The sequence below is a fragment of the Chamaea fasciata genome, unplaced genomic scaffold (genome assembly GCF_029207755.1).
Source record: "Chamaea fasciata isolate MVZ Bird 193981 ecotype frontalis unplaced genomic scaffold, bChaFas1.0.hap1 SCAF_2, whole genome shotgun sequence".
Classification (NCBI taxonomy): domain Eukaryota; kingdom Metazoa; phylum Chordata; class Aves; order Passeriformes; family Sylviidae; genus Chamaea; species Chamaea fasciata.
The window spans coordinates 89,701,213-89,722,379 of record NW_027094087.1 but is presented as its reverse complement, the minus strand read 5'-3'; the positions used below and the strand labels follow the sequence as shown (position 1 = coordinate 89,722,379).

At 40.0% G+C, this 21,167-nt stretch overlaps 1 protein-coding gene across 2 annotated transcripts in view; it reads right to left on the bottom strand.

The window, feature by feature from the left end:
• The window catches only part of RASA3 (RAS p21 protein activator 3), a 172,317-nt gene that overhangs the window by 64,772 nt on the left and 86,378 nt on the right, over nt 1-21,167 (bottom strand). For both annotated transcript variants that reach the window (XM_066176708.1, XM_066176709.1), the window contains 2 exons: nt 16,781-16,884; nt 4,880-4,974 (listed from right to left, as the gene is read on the bottom strand). In XM_066176708.1, the coding sequence (XP_066032805.1) occupies nt 4,880-4,974; nt 16,781-16,884 (199 nt within the window). The remainder of the gene's footprint in view (nt 1-4,879; nt 4,975-16,780; nt 16,885-21,167) is intronic.

Genomic DNA, 21,167 nt, shown 5'->3' with positions numbered 1-21,167 from the left:
ATAGTCAAAGGCCTGCACAGACAAAACGCTAATGTGGAAAGGAAGAGGAAAGGCTTTTGGTGTCTGAAGAAAGTACTTAACATCAGTAAATCTTTGGCACAAAGCTTTGAGTACAGAAGGTTAAAATGTGAGACAATTTGCTTCCTCAGTGTTGGTTATCTGCCCTTTACATGCCTTTTATTTTTATTAAGTTGATAGCCAAATAGATATCTCAGACACATCAAAGTTCTTATGAGAAGGAAGGGGAAATGAGCAATTTTCAAGTTTTTGTCAGATTTCTTTTGCCCCAACAATGACTTTTATATAAGACCTTGAGCATAAATGGCTTTGGAAAAGCATTCTGTCATTTATAACTGAGAACTCAGCTGTAAGAGGACATGACTATTTCACATTTGTCAATGAGGTAGAGGAAGTAACTCAAAGCACACTTGAAAAGCGGAACTTTTAAAACAAGAGCCTGCACAGGAAAACATATCAGAATAATCTAACCCTCTCTGCAAGTCTCCCCCACTTTGGCATATAGAAACAACATGGTTTGGAGTATGCTGGTGTATACAGATATTAATCAGAATATCTCTGGATGTTTAACCACTTCACTGATTACATGTACACAAAGGGTATTTAGGCAGCAAAGCTCAAACTTCACAAAACAGACTTGAACAATGAACTTAATGTGAAAAAAAAATTAAGGGCAAAACTACTCAAAACCAGGAAAGGCCTTTTAAAGACTGCATGTGCACTTGGGCTTAAATTCCACTGAGAACACACGGACCACTGAGAGCATCTGTCATCTACAGCCCTAGGCAAATAGCTGAATCAGTTACTGTTGGGTAAACTTCCTTCTGTGAAGAAAAGGAAAACATTCATGGATCAAAAGAGAGGTATGCACAATAGTATGGCAATTTTTGCTTCCAAACCTCAGAAAGTATGACAATAAGAATAAGCAGGTCTTGAAAGACAAATAACTAGTAGAAAAGAAACATGTCCTAAATAAAGTATGCAACATCATGTTCATACTGACCTCAAGCAGCTTACAATGTTGTCTCTTCTGCTGCTAGCCCCTCCCCTCCAGCTGAAGTTCATAATGCCTGATTGTTCATAATCTATTTCAATGCAAAAGTTAAACCATTTTCAGTAATGGCTCAATTCCTGTTCTACTTCTCACTAAAATGCCTGGGCTCATGTACTGTCAGACACTGGGCATTTAACTCTGGGCACAGTACTGAGGAGGAGGCAGGCTCCATCAGAAGATGGGAACTTAAAATTCTTTCAGCTAAACGCACACAAACCCACCTGGTTATAGCTTTATACTTTCAAAACAAGTTTCTCAGTCTGAAAAGTTAAGCCATAAATTAAACATGAATGGTTGCTGTCAACTTCCATTCTGTACTCCGTTTAAGGAAACCTCCCGATCACATTTAACATCACCCAGCTATATCTCAACAGCATCCAGGGTATCCACTGACAGGACTACATCAAACTATGAAATGCGTTATTTTCAAACTAGTGAGAGCAAAAACAGCCAGTAAAATGTGGGGGCACTGATGTACCAAATGTAAATTGGTACACTGATGTACCAGAGTAAAAGCCTGTCAATTTCAAGGGGCAGTTACAGGCCACTGCTGAATGACACAGCACTGTGTTCTGGTAGCTACTGTTTTCTACCAGCTCAGATTGAGGAAAATTCAGATGCACCTGATGACGCTGATTATCTCACTAGGTAGGTTTGCTAGATCAAATGGTGAACCAAACCCACAAAAGACACGTGGGTTGTAATCCTGCTCTGCATCTGTGGGCTGAGCAGCTGCACAGCCCCACCTGTACTGCTCCACGTGAGACTGAACACAACAAGCTCGTGAGATCACAGGCCTCTCAGCAGCACTCAGCCCAGACACAAAATACCCTCATTTCTTCTTCAACACGAGCAATCAAGCCAGACTCCTTTACTTGCTGTCAGGCAATAAATGGAGGTGGCATTAAAGCATCTGACAGTAGTATTCATATCTGTATAGTCTGACAATTAATGTAGTCCTGCTGTCAGTAACATCCTTATCTGCAATAAAAATTATGAAGCCATAATCTCACTGCTGATAATACAAAGCACCTTTATAAGACAGTAAGAATTGGCAGTGTTGTAAAACCATAAAACTAGATTCAAAGTCTCAAGCTAAACACCTTGGAAACACTCTGTGACGAAGTTATACAACATTAACACCTACATACTGATTTTTTAAGTATACAGGAACTCATACAAATGAGGTACAAACCATGTTGAACAAAATCTTAAATTCTTCTCATTAAACTTCAGATAGCTCAAAATATCAGCCCTTACATACAAATGTTATTACCTGTAATTTCAAATCAGTCTTTCTGTTCGGAAAAATGAGGCACCACGTACCAGAAGCGGGCCACATAAAACACAGCATCCAATATCACTAACAGTTGAACAATCCATTGTTTTTAAGGTGGTTTTCAGTTTCTGACTGTGCTGGCTGCTCTGCTTAAAACCTGGGTATTTTCAGACTTTGCACGGGGTAAAGGTAAGTCCCTCATAGGTTTATTACTCTTATGCAGATTCTTTCATATCACAGCCTAATGTATTGGAAATAATCAGAAACCTGGTCTCTTCTTTCTTTTTCAATTTCTCAGTCTGACTGCATAACCCCAAGCAAGTCACAGTCTTTCTGACATTTACTCTCACTGTATTTAAAGTGTGGGAGTGGCAATAACTTAGCTCAATAGAGTGCTGTGATGCATAACTAAATAGCCATGAAGTGATCTACAACATGGAAAAGAGTACAACAGCCACCGGCTGACAAAAGCAGAAGATGCAGGAGTTTGCTGGCATACAGCTCAATGTTTAATCCAATAGATTACATTGGAAAAACTGCTAGAATGATAAAACTGATAGCTGACACACTAAAACTACCTTTGTACTAGTATTTGCATGATTTGCTGCAAATGTTAACTATTAAAAATTACAAATAAATAAAATATTTAAAATTTATTAAATTATTTAAATATTAAAAATTTCTTAAACTATTTTCTTTAAAATTGGAGGAAAACTGAGTAACATTGCACAAATACTCATCATTAACACATGTATTCTATTTTCCCTTACAAATGAAGAAGTGTTTAGAAGGACAACTGAGATACAGCAAATGTAAAAGACACAAACACAAAAATATTTAATTTGGCTATCTTCACTTGCATAAGAATCATACAAAATATTTACAAATCTGCTCCCACTATTATGGAAAACCATGCCCTCTTGCAGTCTCAATATAAAGACCAAGGAACACTTAAATAAATAGATAAAATCAGAGTATCACGTAAATCATATTTACACTACTTGTAACAAATGCACGGAGCCCAGAAATAGCTTTTAACGGTTAGGCTCTAGTAAGGATGCAAACAGCAGAAGTGATAAACTGTAAAATTACAGAGAACATGCTTCCAGCAAAGCCTGTGCTCCTCATCACTCCAAAAGCTAGAGCTGCATGCAACTTACATTACCAGTGCTGCCCTAGAAAGCACCCTGGTCTAAAAAGCTTCCACAAACTCACTCTGTACAAACACAGTAACAAAACAATGCAGAAGCTCATCTAAATATTTGCTTTCTTCAACTAATAAATTACAAAGGGTAAATTTTCACATCCTACAGGAAACAAACAATCTATTGTTCTAGAGGCACTATCATAAGAGGCTTTGGGGTAAGAAGACAGGGACACCAGGGTAAACAGAATAGATCTCATAGTTAAAAGCCTGCTAAAAGCCTTTCCATCACCAGTGACACTGAAATGTGGCATTAAAGAGGATCAATATTTTACAAGAGAATGTCACAGGCTTAACAGACTGTCCTGAAGCTTTCTTTGTATCATGTGCATGACAGTGTATTATTTGTCTCTCCAAACAAAAAGAAAACCTAATCTTGCATGTACTTTCACATACACTTCACCATTCATGACCACACTGTATGCTGGAAGGTGTGTGCATTTAAAGTGTCATTTTCCAACCTGGTATGGGCAGATCTGCACACAGACTGAAAAGCCAAGATACTGTGTCCTACCCTACCATACAGAAGTACCTAAGAAGCATTTCCCCTCACATTTATCTGAGAGTTTCGCACAGGTCAGATACTCACGTCTCCTCCTAAACAAAGATTGTGGTTTAAAAGTGATCTGTAATATACACTTACAAGAGAAAAAAAAAAATGTAACTGGCAAAGTATCCTGCTATATCATTTTGATTTCTTCCTTTGTTACAATGACTGTTTTCACAAGACCTAACGTCATAATAGAAAATAGAAGCTTGTTCAAAAGAAGGCAAGTACAGAAAGAGGAGTGCCACTGAGTACAAAAAAATGTGAAGTACCAAACACTAAATGTAATTTAGGGCTGAAGTTATACAATTATCAGCATTCCTATTGTCTGGAAGAGGGCCTAGAGATCTGGCAAGGAATGTTTTTCACATTAAAGATGTACTTGCTGCCATTCCTGTGGCACCTTGCCAACATTATTACTTAAAGCAGTACCTGCAGATACTATTTTCAAGATGGCTCCACACCCTGAGGAATCAAGAGTTATTTATAGGGCCTAAAGTTATTTGATACTTGAGATAAACACACTCCTCCTTGTATCAGTGACCCGATAGTTCACACAGTTTTAATCATTTCTGTAGGCAGAATCTTGACCCCCAGTGATTCATGCACACTTGTAATCCACCCTACACTTATCACTGAAAACCAAACCATACTAATGGGCAACGATTCCTTTTTGCAGGCAAGCAACACATCTGTCCTAGAGCTATGGAACCCATGAAACTGCCAGGGCCTTGTTACAAATGCCCCTCTGCCAAGATATTTTTTTAACCATCTCACCTGTACTTCTGAATCAGCATCAACATGTTGGAGTTGAAACCAGGTGTCTCTGTTATGATACTTCTGCAGATCTTCTTTCTGTATAGCGACCTTTCCTGAAATAAAACAAACCAGAAGCACAGATTAAGACATGCTGTAGGTCTACCAAAATATATTTCCACCAAAACCAAGTTTTAAAACAGTGATTTAGGGCCTTCCCTATTCAAGAAAGGCTTTAGAGCAACGAAGTATTTTTTTTGGGAATACTTCTTTATGCACTACATAATGATGAGCACAATACTGATGGATCATACAATTCTAATGAACATGTTTTTCCACTAAATTTTGTGAATGATTTGAAAATTTTCTAAAGTCCTACTCACCTAACAGAATGAAGCACTGGACACTCCGGACAAGCTCGTAAATATGCTTATAACAAAAATGTCATTATTACTTCTCTGACATGCAATTAAACTTGTGGGAAGAAAAGCTTGGAAACTGTTGCAGAGTTTTTTTGGTTTTTTTTTGTGGCTGATGTCTGTAACAATCCCAAATTAAATGTTCCATGCATATGTTGTTGCCAACAATATTTCAGGATGAGGCATTTCACTGTATAGTTTTGTAGGAGAAGGGAAACAGCTAGAGATGTCAAGTCACAGTAGATTCCCACATCCATATTTTGGGGCCCTGACAACCTCCCTCTCTCACTCAAATCTTTCAGACTTCACATTAGGTAGGCCAGAGCCACCCAAGGGCTATCCCTGACTGCAGAGAAAAGCTAGGGGGGAAAACTCACCCCAAAACATTGAAGAGTTTTAACTCTCATGTTCTTATACCCATCTCCCCACTACCAAATTAGCTGTTTTAGTAGGTATGGTAACAGCAGACAGTTTCACACTGTGAACTAAGAGCCCACATGAAGGTGAAGGGTCAATGCAGAAATCTCTGTGCTGCCCAATCACTCCCAAGCAGTATGCAAAGCACTCTCTGAGGTGCAATGAAACTTTTTCCAAGCATCTTTCTTTGTATACACAAAGTTGAGCGTGGCATGCCTGAGGAGCACATGACCCTCAGAAAGCTGCTCTGGGTTGGGTGGCTCCCCAGGCACGGAGCAAAGCAGCATCTTTGAAGTGAAGGAATCCAGGGCAGTCAGAGACATTGACAAGGCTCGAGGAAGCTGGGGTCTGGCAATGTGCTTGGGTAGACTTTTGCTGCTAAAGTGAGTTGCTCACATACAGTCTGCAACCACTGCTTTATCATAAAAACACAGATTTTCTTTACTCAATGTTGTTAGATAAAATTCATCGATGGATATAGTTTTGTGGGGAAAATATCACCAAGGCTACCTAAATTCATGCAGTTTTTCCAGATGTCAGTAATACGTTACCCCAGCACATGTTAACAGAACGTATTTGCAAAGAAAATAAAAAGGAAAAAACACATGATCAAAGACAACAAAAGCGGCAAACACAAAGCACACTCCCTTCTGAAATCTGAAAGCTTATACAAGTCCTGGCAGCAAGTTATTACACACCAGCAACCCCTCAATTTATGGTCTTCTCCTTTAGCTAGATAGCTTCACCCAGCCCTCCTGTTTGCTGGGCTACACCTATGCTGCAGCTGCATTCTTCTGCTACCTCAGGCTGTTTCTGATGACAGTTTCCAGAATTTCAGTCCCAGTTCCTAAACTACCCTGCCATTCTTCCACAACTTCCCTCCATAGTATCTACCAGGCTTTCTGCTCTAGGTTCCCTATCAAAACTTCTGATTCATTATTTCTAAGTCTTGTTCATTCTGTTCCCAGCACCATCCTCTCACTGCTTGGCCTGTGGAGATTATCAGATCCATCTCCTGGCAAACGTTTAACTAGAGATTAACAAGGGAGACTCTTCATTGGATATGCAGAGCAAAACTTGAAACTTCTTAGAAAAGCAAAAATTAAATTACACAAACCTACAAAATAATCTGGCAGGAAGGATAAATAAGACATCTGAACTGTGCTGAACAGAAGACACCAAGTTATTCTGCTGAGAACCCAGGGGATGATGACTGTTTTTGTCAAAGCTTCTACTTTTATTCTCCAACCACAGTGGTTTGTGGGGAACCTAGTTTCTCTAAAACACTTTGAGAGGAGTACATTGAAATGCATGACCTTCCACTAATTGCTTTGGACCTCACTTGAAATTGTTTACTTTCACTGCTTGCTATCCTCACACCACCCTTTAATCTCTTGCAGAAATCCTCCACTCAACTGCAGCGTTGTGCACACTTTCCAAATACCATCACTCGCAATCAGTCTCACTCAAGTCACCTCCCATGTAAGGAGTGCCTTGCAGAAAACTCAAGGATGGTTTCCCAATATCTGCACCTGTACATAGAGGAAATGGTGCGATCACTGCCCCCTCTTTCAGTTGGGAGTTCCTCTGCTCTCTGCATCAAGGATGGCAGCATAACCCAGATGGATCTGGCCACGAAGTCAGTACATGACTGCAGCACAAAGTGCTCACAGGCAATGGCACGTGCCTCCAGCTCCGAGGGAGTTAACATGGTGATACAACTGTTTTGATTAGGAAACTGTTTGAACAGCACTGTTTGCTCTGCACACAAGCAATTTTTATTAATGACTGGAACTTATTGACTGGGCTGGCTGTTACCCAAGGGTTTTCATTGCATACCAAATGATCCACAAAGAAGAACAATCTACCAGGGAAAAAAAAGAGGGTGGCAGTAAAAAGAAGGCCTACAGTTTGGCCAGTCTAAACATACACAAAGATATATTACTGATAAGGCAGAATGTTTAATCCGCCCTATTAAACAGTTCTCTGCATACACACAGAGGAGCTTCCCTCACAATTTGTTAATAACTCTTTACCCGCCATGCCCACATGCTCATCCAGCTCACATTCCTCCTCATCACCAGACCCATATAAAACAGTGCTGAGCATGGTCATGTTTCTGCCCTGGTCTACACAGTCACTGCTCCTCCACTGGCTGACCTATGTCTGACCTGGCTCCAACAACTTCCAGCAGCACCAGAACTAGGTTAAATCTAGGCCAATAATCACAAGCTGTTGGCACCTGTCACTTGACCTGACACTACACGATAAGAACCTGTAATTCTCTCTGAAGATAAAACCCGACACGAGAGGTCAGAAAGATTTACCACCACTTATTTAAAGGATGTTTTCCTCTTTGTCGTTCTTCAGCACGCTCCCAAACGCAAGCCCATTGTCTTGCACTATTTCTCAAGACTTGGGTGGCTTCCAGACAGCATCAGAAACTCTAAATCTTGCACCTGAGGCACCCAGCCACTCCTGCTTGTTTCCTCAGAGTGGCCCCCGGCTGCAGAGTCTGCATCTGTTTAGGCTTTTAGACACCGTATGGAAGAGGCAGGAAATAGCCAAGCTTGTTGAACAATAAAAGGTGTAATTTCAAAACTCAGTATAAGTTACATTTTTAGAAGTTAGATTCTTGGCAACAACCAACAAAGATGAAGTAAAACGTTCTTCTCATCTGAACTACTTTCTTTCTGAAGCCTGATGCTCACCACAACCTCAGACTGGTGGAGGGTAGGAAAACCTCACACACTCCTGTGTGTTTTCCATCCACATGGCAGCATTCTCCCTATGACTGCGCTCCCCCATCCCACTTCAGACTGAGCAGATCTTCACTGGAACATTTAAATCCTAAGCTCTGTGTTCAAAACAAAGGTGCAACGTGCCACAACTGAGCTCTTCCTTCTGTGAACCTCTCTTTAGGGAAAAAAACCAACATACCTATTATTGAGGAGACAACTTAATGATTAATAAAGTTACTACCAAGGCCCTGGATGGTTTTAAAGCTGCAAATTCCGGTTTAGAATCCCTGGTACAAACTCATTTAAGAGCCTCCTACGTCCTCCACCCATGCACCCCTGTCCTCTCAGCAGGGCATACTGAAACCCTTGAGGAAATCAAGCAAACCTAAAAAACCCCAAACAATGAAAATAAACATTCTCTGCAAGGAGAAGAGAATAAGAAATAAGTTTCATGGGTCACATGTGGGTGGTGTTGGCATTTTTAACACAAAGGTCACTTCAACTGATCTGTTTTAGAGCTTCCCCACTTAAGAGTCACATTAACATAGTTAGAAGACAGAAGACCATAGGACATCAGTAATTTGGGCACAGAGGCAGAGATTTTGAACAGAGAAGGGTAGGAATTTCTGGCTACACTGCCTGTGAAAGTGCTTGTGGAAGCACTGCACTCTCAGTGCCCATCCCTCACTGGTTACAAACATTTTTACAAAGCAAATCAATGCAGCCCTTTAACTTGTCCCTGAACATGCCTAGGCTTGTGAAGTCAGGGTCAACATCTCCATACAAAGACTAATAAAATTGATAATTTGGCTCAGGCCCTACCCAACCACCTTCTGTCTGCGTTACCTGTTGGTGACAAAAGGGTTAGGCATTGGCTGAAGGATTACATCCCACCCTCTAAGAGTAATTTTCTAGTTTGCAATGGGATATGCGAATATTTGTGACAGATGCTAGACTAGTAGATTTCTTTACTGAAAAGGTAGTCACAGCAGCAATAGGAAAGGAGCTTGTCATTTTAACAGGGCTCAAGGCCCTACCTGAAACATGATCCAACATGTTTGGATACAAAAGTAATTTTACAGAAGCCTAAAATCAGTTTATTTCAGGAGCTCTTGTATCTTCCCTTTAGGTTATCTTTATCTTGGAATACCTACACAGTGGAAGCAACTGAATTTTACACACTGATGCCAAGTGAGCTGAAACAATATTTTTTAATATAATATCCTTCATTAACAATGAATGCAGTACAGTTAATTTACAACAAAGGGTTAGGTCTGAGTCACACATTAAAAGGCCCCAAAAGCTTAATTAACTGAGTCTTCTCCCAGCTCTGAACAGAGACTTTGGCTCCTTCCTATATAATGCAGAATTAGGCAATAAGAGAGCCTCAAAGCTACTTCAGAAGTTGTTCCATGTTAGCATGTTAAGGGCACAGACACACTGTATCACTGTATTGATTTAATACAACTAATATGAAGGTGTACAAAGAAAGGCACTTTCAATAGTTCGAAAGACTAAGGACAAAACAGAATCAATTTTAATCAACACTTTAGGTTGGGAGAGCCTAATTATCTTGAAACAAGAAGCATCACTGCTATTCCTGCCTACCTAGAATTTTATAATTATCTGTATGAAAGTACAGAAACACTGCCTTGTTCAAGAACAGCACAAATTCATTCACCTCTCCAATAACACAAAAAAGGACTAAAACAAGCAAACTGCCTATTTCAGAATTACAAAGATAAGGATGAAAATTAGGGGCAACATAAGGCTTCAGAGCCTTAGAAGCAGCAGAATTGGTCCCTCACGGCTCCTGTGCAGTGCACCATGAAGCACAAGCACTATTAGACCATCTGCTACAATGGGTAAGAATTTAGTGGCAATAATAGCAGAACACTTCCAGCACAGCATTAGTGCATCCACAGAGAGTACAGAAGTATGTGATATTCATGACCCCAATTTCATTTGTTTGGGTTTTTTAAACTAGTCCAAATATACTAAGACTATTCACTTATTAAATCCATTTTCCCCTTTGTGGGATTTATCTTGGATAATAAGGCAGAGAAAAGTAGGCTGTGGACAAAACATAGTTTCTATTCTTAAAAGTTACAAGCTGCAGCATTGCATGAACTATCTATCTTCTATCAGGGTTGTTTAGCTGGTCACAATGTAAGAGATCTCACATGTCTTACATCCAAATTTCTGCTCTCCCTTCCTGTTAAAAACAGCAACCCAACTCCCCCCCCCCCAAAAAAAAATAAAGAACCCTCATCAACCACACCCTCTGGTATCAAGTCTCTGCCAGCTGCTCTCCAGCCCTTAAAATGGCCCTACATTTGAGACACTGGGTATAGCCTGTGGTTGGTTGCAATGGGAAAGCAGTCCTGAACTTCAGACTTGCAGTCACCGCTGTCTGCCTTACAGCAGGCATCAAAACCCTGAGCATGCTACCTGCACTGAACGACCACCTCATTCATTCCCTCATTCTACATACAGACAATACTAAAACTTGTCATCATGTCAGGAGGAGGGCTGCATGAAAAGACAGTCGAGGTTCTAGCACATCATGCTCAGTAGTTTTGTTTATATCTGTACTTCTAGGATGAAGAAGAAAAAAATACCACTTTTTGAAAGCACAACTTTGTTTTCCAGCTCTTGGCACCACCCATCAGGCTAAAAGATACTGTGAGTGCATCCTAAAAACTTATTCTATGCAGAGAGTATTTACTTTAGCCTTTCTATGTAGCTGCAGAGAACTCTTCCAGGATAATTATACTTTGTATCCTTTTGAGACTTGTCATTGTGGAAAAGTCATCTGTTTCCTTCATTTCATTAGTAGTTATATTTATATCATACTGAGTAGATACATTACTCCCACGTCATCCAGAAGTACATTACGGAAACAGTAAACCACTGCCTAAGCCATGGTCAGGCTAGAAGAAACCAAGGAACACTATTTTCTACTGAAATTTTGATCTCTGCTTCATGATGTATTGGAGGATCTTTCCTGCACTTAACTAGCAAGAAGCACAGTTCATCAGGGATGATTCTTCTCAATTTTTTCCTTTTAAACTGTAAAATAATGGAGTAAAAAAGGTGATGCTTCAGCTACATTTGGTAACAGTTACCTAGTAACAGTAGATGGTTTGCTTGGATGTTTGATATTAAATTGTGGCAACTCCACAAACATATCTCCTCAGCTTTGGAAGCAGCCATTAACAAAGGCACAGGTAACTCCAACATTCAAGCCTCAAACAACTTTGAATTCCAAGGTGTTTTCAATTTGTGCCTCCAAGAGCTATGATTTGGTTTCATCTACTTTAGTCCAGATTAGCTAAATTTAATTACTTTTGAAGGCAAATTTGTTTTAGTGCTTTACATTGCTTCACCTGATGCAGCATTAAGCAGGAAGAGAGTTACAACCTGCCAGGATATAATTGCCACAAGAGTCTCAATTTGTCATACAACACTAACAACCTGCAGTGAAGGTGACTTAAGAGCAGTTAAGTTATTGTAAATGTAATTAACAGAACCATGCACTAGTCTTCTCCCACTGGCTTTCTGCTCCTTCACTGAAAAGCTTTAACATTTCACATCTGTGCTTTATTCAGCACCATTCCAACCCCATCAGCACAGTAGCTTTTTGTTCTATTCAGTTCCTGCTTAGTACAGATGTTGGCAAGTCAGTTTCATGTATCTCTTACCAAAACAAATGAAGTGCTGAGGTGAAAAAAACCAAACTGACTTAAGTAGAGGATAAATAATTGGTATCTGTCACCTGAAGGACAGATGATATCAACTAATCTCTCACCAAAGTGTTAAGTCATTAGGTGTGGCATATTTCCTGTTTTTGAACTGATCTGCATGTTTAAGGTGATAGTCTGGCAGCCTGAGCTATTCATTACACAACTAAAAGAATACCAGCTCAGGGTGTATCACAAACGTGGTTTTCTTCACTAAATCTAGCTCAGTTATTGATGTGTGAGAAGCCCAGTTTACTGTTACTGCAGACACAGCATGTCTCACTCAACATCTCTAAAAAGCTGAAAAATATCAAAACAATCATTAAAGAACATTTGCCTGATATAGCAGCACTGCTATCCTAATATTCCTTCTGCTGCATCTAGCCAGAGACATCTTTTTATCCCATTATTACTGGAGGGGCTGTATTGACAGTTTTTCAAGTTAGCCCCATCTCCTGTATGTTTTTCTCATTGTAACAACTAGATGGAAACAGGTATTTAACATATTCCAGCAAATTGGCCTACTACTGCTATTTGATCATTCAGAAACAAATGTGATTTTAAATTGCATTTACCATTGCTTTCAGTAGTGTATTTCCTACTCAAAGCATCTCAACATACTATACACATCAGTACATAAACCCTATCCAGTAACAGTCAGTATCAATTAAACAACTTAAGACTAGTTTACTTTCACAGTAACTATTTGTTATATTTTATCTAGAAAAAGAGAAAAATAATATTTCAGATCCACTGAATTCTGTATTTTCTTCACTATATTTGCATTTCAACCAGCATCCAAGATTCTTCCAAGACACAATTGTTCAAAAGTTGTGCCTGTAAACTAACAACATCCCCTATGACTTAGCAATTATGATTAAGAAAATGCAAATGTAATAAGCAAACATGCAAACTCAAAAGATATCTTTATCTGCACAATCCTCCCATCCTGTATGCCAAAATACTACAGTATGCTCCCAAACATATCTGCTACACATGTTCCAATTTGAGTCTGTTTGGCTTTTCTCGGAAGTTTATGTCAGGTTTCAGGGGGTTCTTGTTTTTCCTATTTTCTCTCCCACATCTTCCGCTTTTGGTAGCTTATCCTCATCTGTCATACACTGAGTTGCATTTTTGAAGTTAAAGAATTTACCATCACAAACTTATACTTCATATTTGAATAAATAAAAGCATGCCTGAGCTCCAGTAACCCTGGAAGTCAGTATTGTAACACGAAGAGAAACTCCTGGAAACATTTAACAGTGAACCAAAAGGAATTCTGCTAATCAACCATCTTCAAAAAATATCTACTTGCCAAATTCTCACCATTTTGACCCATATGCACTCCATCCTCTGTCTCAAACCAGCCAAAAAAACAATGCAAAGAGATGACAAACATTGCAAATCACACACAGGTAAATTCACAAACTCAGTAACATACGGACTTATAATCAGTCTCTCCCGGATGGAAGACACACCCTCCACAACTTCCTCCTCTCAGAAAGTTCATTGCTGGATGAGCATGGGTAACCACATTTTCTTCAACAGAAGCCTCTCAGGATAACAGAACGTTACAAGTGATCTTTGGAATGCAAACAAAGGGCCCCTGACTGCAGAACTTGGTGGTTCAGGGGAAAAGAGCTCATTCTAGCTTTACTCTGACCACCCTTTTTGAGTAGTGATGTCTTCCAAACTTTCCTTGCTCAAGCCTCTTCAAGAAAAGGTTTAAGTATTAAAACTGAGCTGAAGATACACATAGAGCAACTATTGCTTTTAAATGTTACAGACTTTTATCAAATTAGGGAGTTCCCTTGTTCAAAAAAAATCTACTGTTGGCTTTGTGGCTGCTGACTCCCATTCAGTAGGAACTACTAAAACCAGCCACAATCAGTTACTCCAGAGCACTGTTCTCTTTCCAGAAAATTTTCCTACTACAAGCAGAACTTAGAGAGTAGCATCAAACTGACAGTAATTCTGGATTTTTTTGTTCTTCTCTCCATTGCTATTTATTACACTTCAATACCTTTGAAATGCTTTTCAAAATATGTCTGCAGTAAGGTGGAAGGGGAGCAGAGATAGGAAGAGAGGAAAAAATTCTACAATAGATAACATGTACTGTAAAATCTCAATGTAGATAGGAAACAGCAGAGTTTTGACTTTTTGTGCTACATCAACACTGACAGTACGCTATGTGGTTTGGTTGACACACCGGACGAAAGGAATGGCTTCCTGGGGGACTTTGAGAGGTTGGAGAGGTGGGACCATGGGAGCTTTGTAAAGTTTAATGAGGCCAAATACAAGGTCCTGCACATGGGTCAGGTCAATCAAAAACTCAAACACAGGCTGGGTACAGAATGGATTCAGAGCAGCCCTGAAGAGAAGGACTTGGCAGTGTTGGTGGACAAGAAGAGCAACACAATCTGGCAATGTGCACCTCAAATTTCCAAGTCAAGAGCTGCAACAAAAGCAGTGTGACCAGCAGGTCTAGAGAGGTGATTCTGACCCTCTAACTCTGCTCCTGTGAGACCCCAGATGGTGTACTTTGTTCAGGTGTGGGCCCCCCAACACAAGAAGGATGTGGACTGCTGGAATGAGTCCAGAGAAGGGTCACTAAGTTGATCAGAGGGCTGGAGCACCTCTCCTATGAAGACAGGCTGTTCAGCCTGGAGAAGACATGGCTCCAAGGAGATTTTATAGCAGCCTCCCAGCGCCTGAAGCAGGCTGACAAGAAGGCTGGAGAGGGACTTTTTACAGGGCATGAAGTGACAGGACAAGGGGGAATGGCCTTAAACGAAGAGTAGGTTTAGAGTAGACATTAGGAACAAATTCTTTTCTGTGACAGTGATGAGGCACTGAAACGGGTTGACCAGAGAAGCTGTGGGTGCCCCATCTCTGGAAGTGTTCAGTGCCAAGTTGGATGGAGCTCTGAGCAACCTGGTCTAGTGGAAGGTGTCCACCATGTTTCAACCAGGGGTGTTGAAACTAAATGGCCTTTAAGGTCCCTTCCAACCTAGGCCTTTCTATGATCCTAAGACCAGTATAGTAACAGACCAGTTTGCCTACCTGTGGATTCTCCAACCCATGCAAAAGTTAACATTGCCATCTCCTGAAGAGAGTGAAAAATGAAAACTTGATCAAGCATTAGAGCAAGCAAACAGAAGCCTTTATATTTTCTGTATGTCCTCTTCACAAACTGCTCCCAGTACCTTTAAGACTACTCTAAGGGCTCCTGAATAATGCCCCTGCAACATCAGAGCTTGATTATTAAAACATGAACTTAGGAAACATGGAGAAAAAAAAAATACTTTCACTTCTCTGTCGGCAATTTCACGTGTCTGACACGTATTAAGTGGTTCAAGAGACTGTTTTTCCAAGAGAAGGAGTAAAGCCCTGAGCAAGAGATGTCCGTGGCCCATTGATGGGTCACTGCAGCTGCTGAAAACTGGTGACACACAAGAGATCAGATAATTTTAACAATGAAAACCTCACCAGTCGAAAGAAGGGAGGTGTTACTTTCAAAGTACAAGGGAAACTAGACATTAAGAGTGAACAAAAAGCTTTCCAAAAGCACACTAAACAATCAGAAATTGACTCCCTCCTCCCCAGGATGCTATACACACATGAGCTCACTTATGGACAAAGAGAATGACTACCTGTTTTCCCAGCTCATATGTAAAACAATAATCAAAGAAAATGCTTGTGACTGCAGACAAATTACTGTAATGTAAAGATACATGTAAAATATCTGCACCACTACTCCATGGTTTAAAACAATACATTTTATGCCGTCATACAAACTCTTGCTCAACATCTGACAGCTTCCTCTCTACAATCTCTATCAAGACAGCCATAGCCATGGTAGTCTTACACACGACTTATTTCAAAAGATATGAATAACTGAAAAAAAGTAAGTCCAAAGTGTTCAAGTAACTTAAAATAGAAACTGTTCCCCTCAATAACAACTAAGCTTTTACAAGGTTTTCATCCCTGAAGAGATAAATGGAGTGTCACACAAATTGTTGCAGATGAAATGCACAGCAAATCACATCTGGAAAAGCAGGAATCTTGTCAACCTCCAACAGACACTGGAAGTCTTTTGGAACTCTTCTGTAGGTGACAGCTTGCTCTGATACACTCCAAAAAATTCTGTCATCACTGTACTTGGGTACCTATGGCCAGTAGCTATTCCTCTGCCTGTTGTTAAGGTAGCCATAGTTTAACAATACTGCATGCTGGCAAGTGTGAGCGCTCTGGAAAACTGCAAGACTAACGGCTTTGCACTTAGGAAAAAAAAAAGTAACATTTGCGGTAACAAATGAGGTTGTCAACATTTAAACAAGGTTTTATAGCCTGTCTTGCAGTTAAACTGCAACCTACATTCACTATCACAACAGACAGTGCTTATCTCTCCAACTTTTTTATATATAATATGTAATACTGAAGGCATTTTTGACACCTGACAAAAGGACAATACTGAGCAGCACTTACCATTATCATCATCAATCCCATCAAGACCCCCAACTTGTAAGACTATATACGATATAAAAGTCAAAATCCAAGAGAAATAAGCTGTAAGGAAAGTAGTAATTTATGAACACATACCTATGATGGAATCCCTTCGAAAAACATCTCTGTCAAAAATATAAAATGACAGATGGCGAAAGGTCCGAGGAATTTCACAGTAAAAGTCTTCTCCATAGAAGGGGCTGAGTGAACAAAAAAAACCAACATACACAAACACATACACACACACACACGAAAAGAAAAGGAAAACAGATTAGTGCTGGTATCCTGGACAAGCCAGTGGGCTTATATTTCACACCCAGAACATCACTCTAGACTTTGATGAGCTTTCCCACCAATGAACGTGCACTTTCAAGCACTGTTCCATTTTGACTCTTCCTAAATATCTTAAATGTCCGCAGAACAAGATTCTTTAATGAGCAAAAAAGAACAGATACTTCTTTCTATCTGGAAAACAAGTGTCCCTTTACAAAAGGGGCAGAGAACACATTATTTGTTAACATACAGTGCCTTGAAGGGTAGAGGGAGGCCCCTGCTGCCACAGAATGCTTACAGTAGAACATTAGGATAGAGATCACAAAAGCATACATGAACAGGATGAGAAAAACACAGTATGGTTCATGGGGTTTTTTTTAAAGCATTTAGTATATTTAAAATAAAATGCCTACAGCCATAGCATCTTTGCTCATCCCCTGCAAAGTGTCTTATTTAACGTCAGACTCAGTCAACTGATGCTAACTAAGCCTTGGAGGCGGCACCATGCTTGTTACCTCAGAGCACTGAATATCTATTTCTGCAGAGTGGAATTTTAGAGAATTTTTTTTTTTTTTTTACAGTAAGACCACATTTTAAAAAAAAGAAGAAAGTACTATCTCAGCATGAAAATCTCTTTAGAGACCGAAGGGGTTTTCTTCAAATCCTACCTATTTAAATGGGGAAAAAAAAATCTCAGACACCTGACAGCAACCCTTTCAGTTTCTATCAAATTACATGGTTAAGGATTTACTCCTAGGAACTATAAGCATATATCAACATTATTTATTCATTGACAGGTCTACCATTTTACACAGACCTTTCATTCCAAGTCACTCATGCTTCAGTAGGTCTAAATGAGTGGATGCAATTCAAGTAACATGGACAAATACAACAAGCACTACAGATGTAGACTTAAAAATAAATCTAATACCAACAGGCCAAAAGCCAGCAAATTATTTCTTCCCCTCTTAAACACAGACCTCCTTATTGCCTTGGTTGAGCTCAGAAATGAGACAGAATTGTGCTGTAGTTTAAATCACTATTAAATCTTTTTATATTGGAAAATTAGATATGCAAGAGTTACTAAAAATTCCTTGGATTAACTTTTAAATTTTTCTACTAGAAATAGAATTTTGTCACGAAACGTCATTCCCTGTCTCTTTCAGGGATGTTTTACACCACCACACATTTTTGCTTGTATTTCTGCCTATAGGAAAAATACACTCCCTCAGAATTACCATGTTCCCTCAAGAGCTAGCTGACAAGTCTCCCTTCAAATACAAAGGCACTGCAAATTAGCTAATCAGTCTCCATTTAAAGGGAAAATGCCACATTAATTTCATTAAATCCAGAGACATCACTCTGTATTCACCAAGAACATTATTTAAGTCTCTACTCCACTAGCCACATGAAAGAATACATACTGGAGGAACAACAAAGCCCAAGGCATACCCACAGGTTAAACTCCCACCACTGAAATGGTTTCCCATTCCTTGAAATAAATGCATCCATTGGTAAGTTATGATAACCAACGTGAGGCTCGCTAAGTCATCCCTACTGTGAAGGCAGGGGAAGAAAACCTGACAGCTGGAAATGGCAGCTGGTTTGACTGTCCCAACTGCCCCATCCCATCCAGCACTCTTTTTTACATCCTCTTTACCCATTCTGCTCTGAGAGGTTTTATTTGGAAGCAAGAATTTCACAGCCGCCACTTCAGGCACAAAATACCTTAATTCTTTGTCACAAACAGCTTCAACCAAACTGGGAACTACATGACTGTCTCAGCAGCCATGCTTCTGCTGGAAGCCCCGAGGGCTTCACTGTGCACACCACTTGGTGCAAGTTTTCATGTGCAGGCTTAACCCTAAGGGGCCAAACAAATGCATTAATATTGCCCAAATATCTAATGCATTATACATGCAAAACACTTTCATCATTCTGAGCTTTAATACTCTATTCAGCCATAAAATTGTCCTTTCTGCTGAAAGAACATGACAGATGAATTTATTCACTAATGACCTTAGAATGAAATGATACTTAATGAACTGTGGATCCAATCCCTCTATCAAAAATACGAGGGAAGCTTCACTGTACTGGAAATCTAAATGCAATATGAATAAACAAATACAAGTGACTTTTACTGAGTATATTTTAATGATTCTGGGGGGAAGAGCAGGGAAGTGACATCAACTGGAAGCCTCGGCAAGTCCCCCTATTAATGTTTGCCATGGTGTTGGACAGAGGCAGAAGTCAACTAAGATCACACCACAGCAAAACAAACAAGAGTCAGAACACCAGTGCGGACAACAGGAGGTACATAGCCCAATGCACAGAATCAGCAAGAGACTAATTGAGAGAAGAAATATTAATTCCGTGAAGGCTGACTTAGCCTTGCAGGGACCATATCAGGTCACTACTACTGGCACAAGGTTTATTAGTCTGAGCAGTGCAGTCTGAACAATCATCAACAGAAGAGAAGCTTTGTTCTGCTCTTGGTTTCTCCCCTCTGAGATCTTGAATCCCTTGTAGATTCACAACCTCTCATAACTCAGGTAACACCCCTGGGGTGCACTGCTTCTTAATTAATTTAAGCAAGCAGATTTCCAACACAAGCATACTCCCTCTACACTGGATAATTAGCCAGCAAAGTTTTAACTGCAAGAATACACATCAAGATAAATCTGATATGTTCCCAACCCAATCTTGTGTAGCTCTGCAGAAACAGTAACTTCTTTCTGAAGGAATCAAATGTAACCACACAAATACTTCCAGCTTCCACTTAAATGTGTGCTTTTTCTCCATGTATCTCTTCAGAACAGTACTCGCTTTGTCTCCCACCAAGACCTGAAGAACAAGAGGTTGCAGCAGTCAAATCCTACGATTTATTTCCCAAGCTAACTTATCTTGAGCAAGAATGCCAGGGCTCCAAAATGGTTTTTCCAAAATAACACCTAAATCCTTCCCCCAGTGTCTCCTCTCTCCAATAAACCAGAATTTGTCTGATGGGGATTCAGTGAGGACTTTTATTTTGACAGAACAATTAATAAAAAGCAGCAACATCTGCCTACCCAGCCCTCAGGAGTCTGACAATATCCTCCAAAACAAATACTGGAACCAGCCCGGCTGAAAACTCAGAAATCTTTCAAGAACCAAGTGAGTTCAGATTCAACTTAAAGGTTCTGAGTTGAACTTCCCTTGTAGATGAATCAGCCCTACACTCAAGAGAAATTTTAATCATTCAAAGTGGAGGAGTAACAGTGAGGGCCTCCTCCCCAACCCTAGCAGCACAGACTGCATGTAAATATGATTACAAGGGAAGGGCATGGCTAAGACCAGTGCTGTCATTATTTCATTTTCTTCTGGACTTCAAACGAGTGATAGGACTTGTCTGAAGAGAAAGCAGGAACTTGCAAGGCCAGAAACGGTGGATCTCCCCTGAAAATGCAATTCATCTCCTTCCAAACTGAACATAACTGCATTTTCAAATCCAGCTTCTTCAATAAGGACTACTAAGTTTAGAACAGCTCTGCGAACTTTGTTTTAGTTCTGCCATCACAGCAACAAGGAGAGTATCAGTGCAGGTATCTGCTGGTCTTTAGTTATGAAACAGGGCTTGTTCTTAAGTTGCTGTCTGTCTCTCGTTTTCCTGATGGGGTTAGAAAGAGAGAAAGATCTGTACCAATTTCAAAATCCTTGCTCCGAGTTTTCAGGCTCACAAGGGCCTGATTAGCCTTCTATGCCACATACTCTCACATCAGATCTCCTTCTCATTTCTTTTTCACATCACCTTAGTATGTCCTGGAAGAGGAAAGCCCAACCTCAGCAGTCCTTTCTCCTCAGGAAGCACAGGACTCTCTTACTGCACAGCTTTTGTACAGCCTCTACCACCAACACAAACCCAGATCAATCTCTCCTCAGGACACTTTCCCTAGTATGCTTCCACAGCTCTCATCACAGAAGAGAAAAACACAAAAAATAAAGTCAGATAGAGAGATGCATAAACTGTGCAATGGATTTGAATCTTCAGGCATACTCACTCTCCCCTCACCAAAAATTTGCTTGTTCTGAATGTTCATGGCATGGGAGAAGGAATACCAAGAAAAAACCCCAAAAACTAAAAGAGATCCTGCTAGGCATTGTTACACTTACAGCTGTCCAGCCCTCCCCACTTCAAGGTATCTATTTTTGAATGTCTTCTAATGCATGTTTT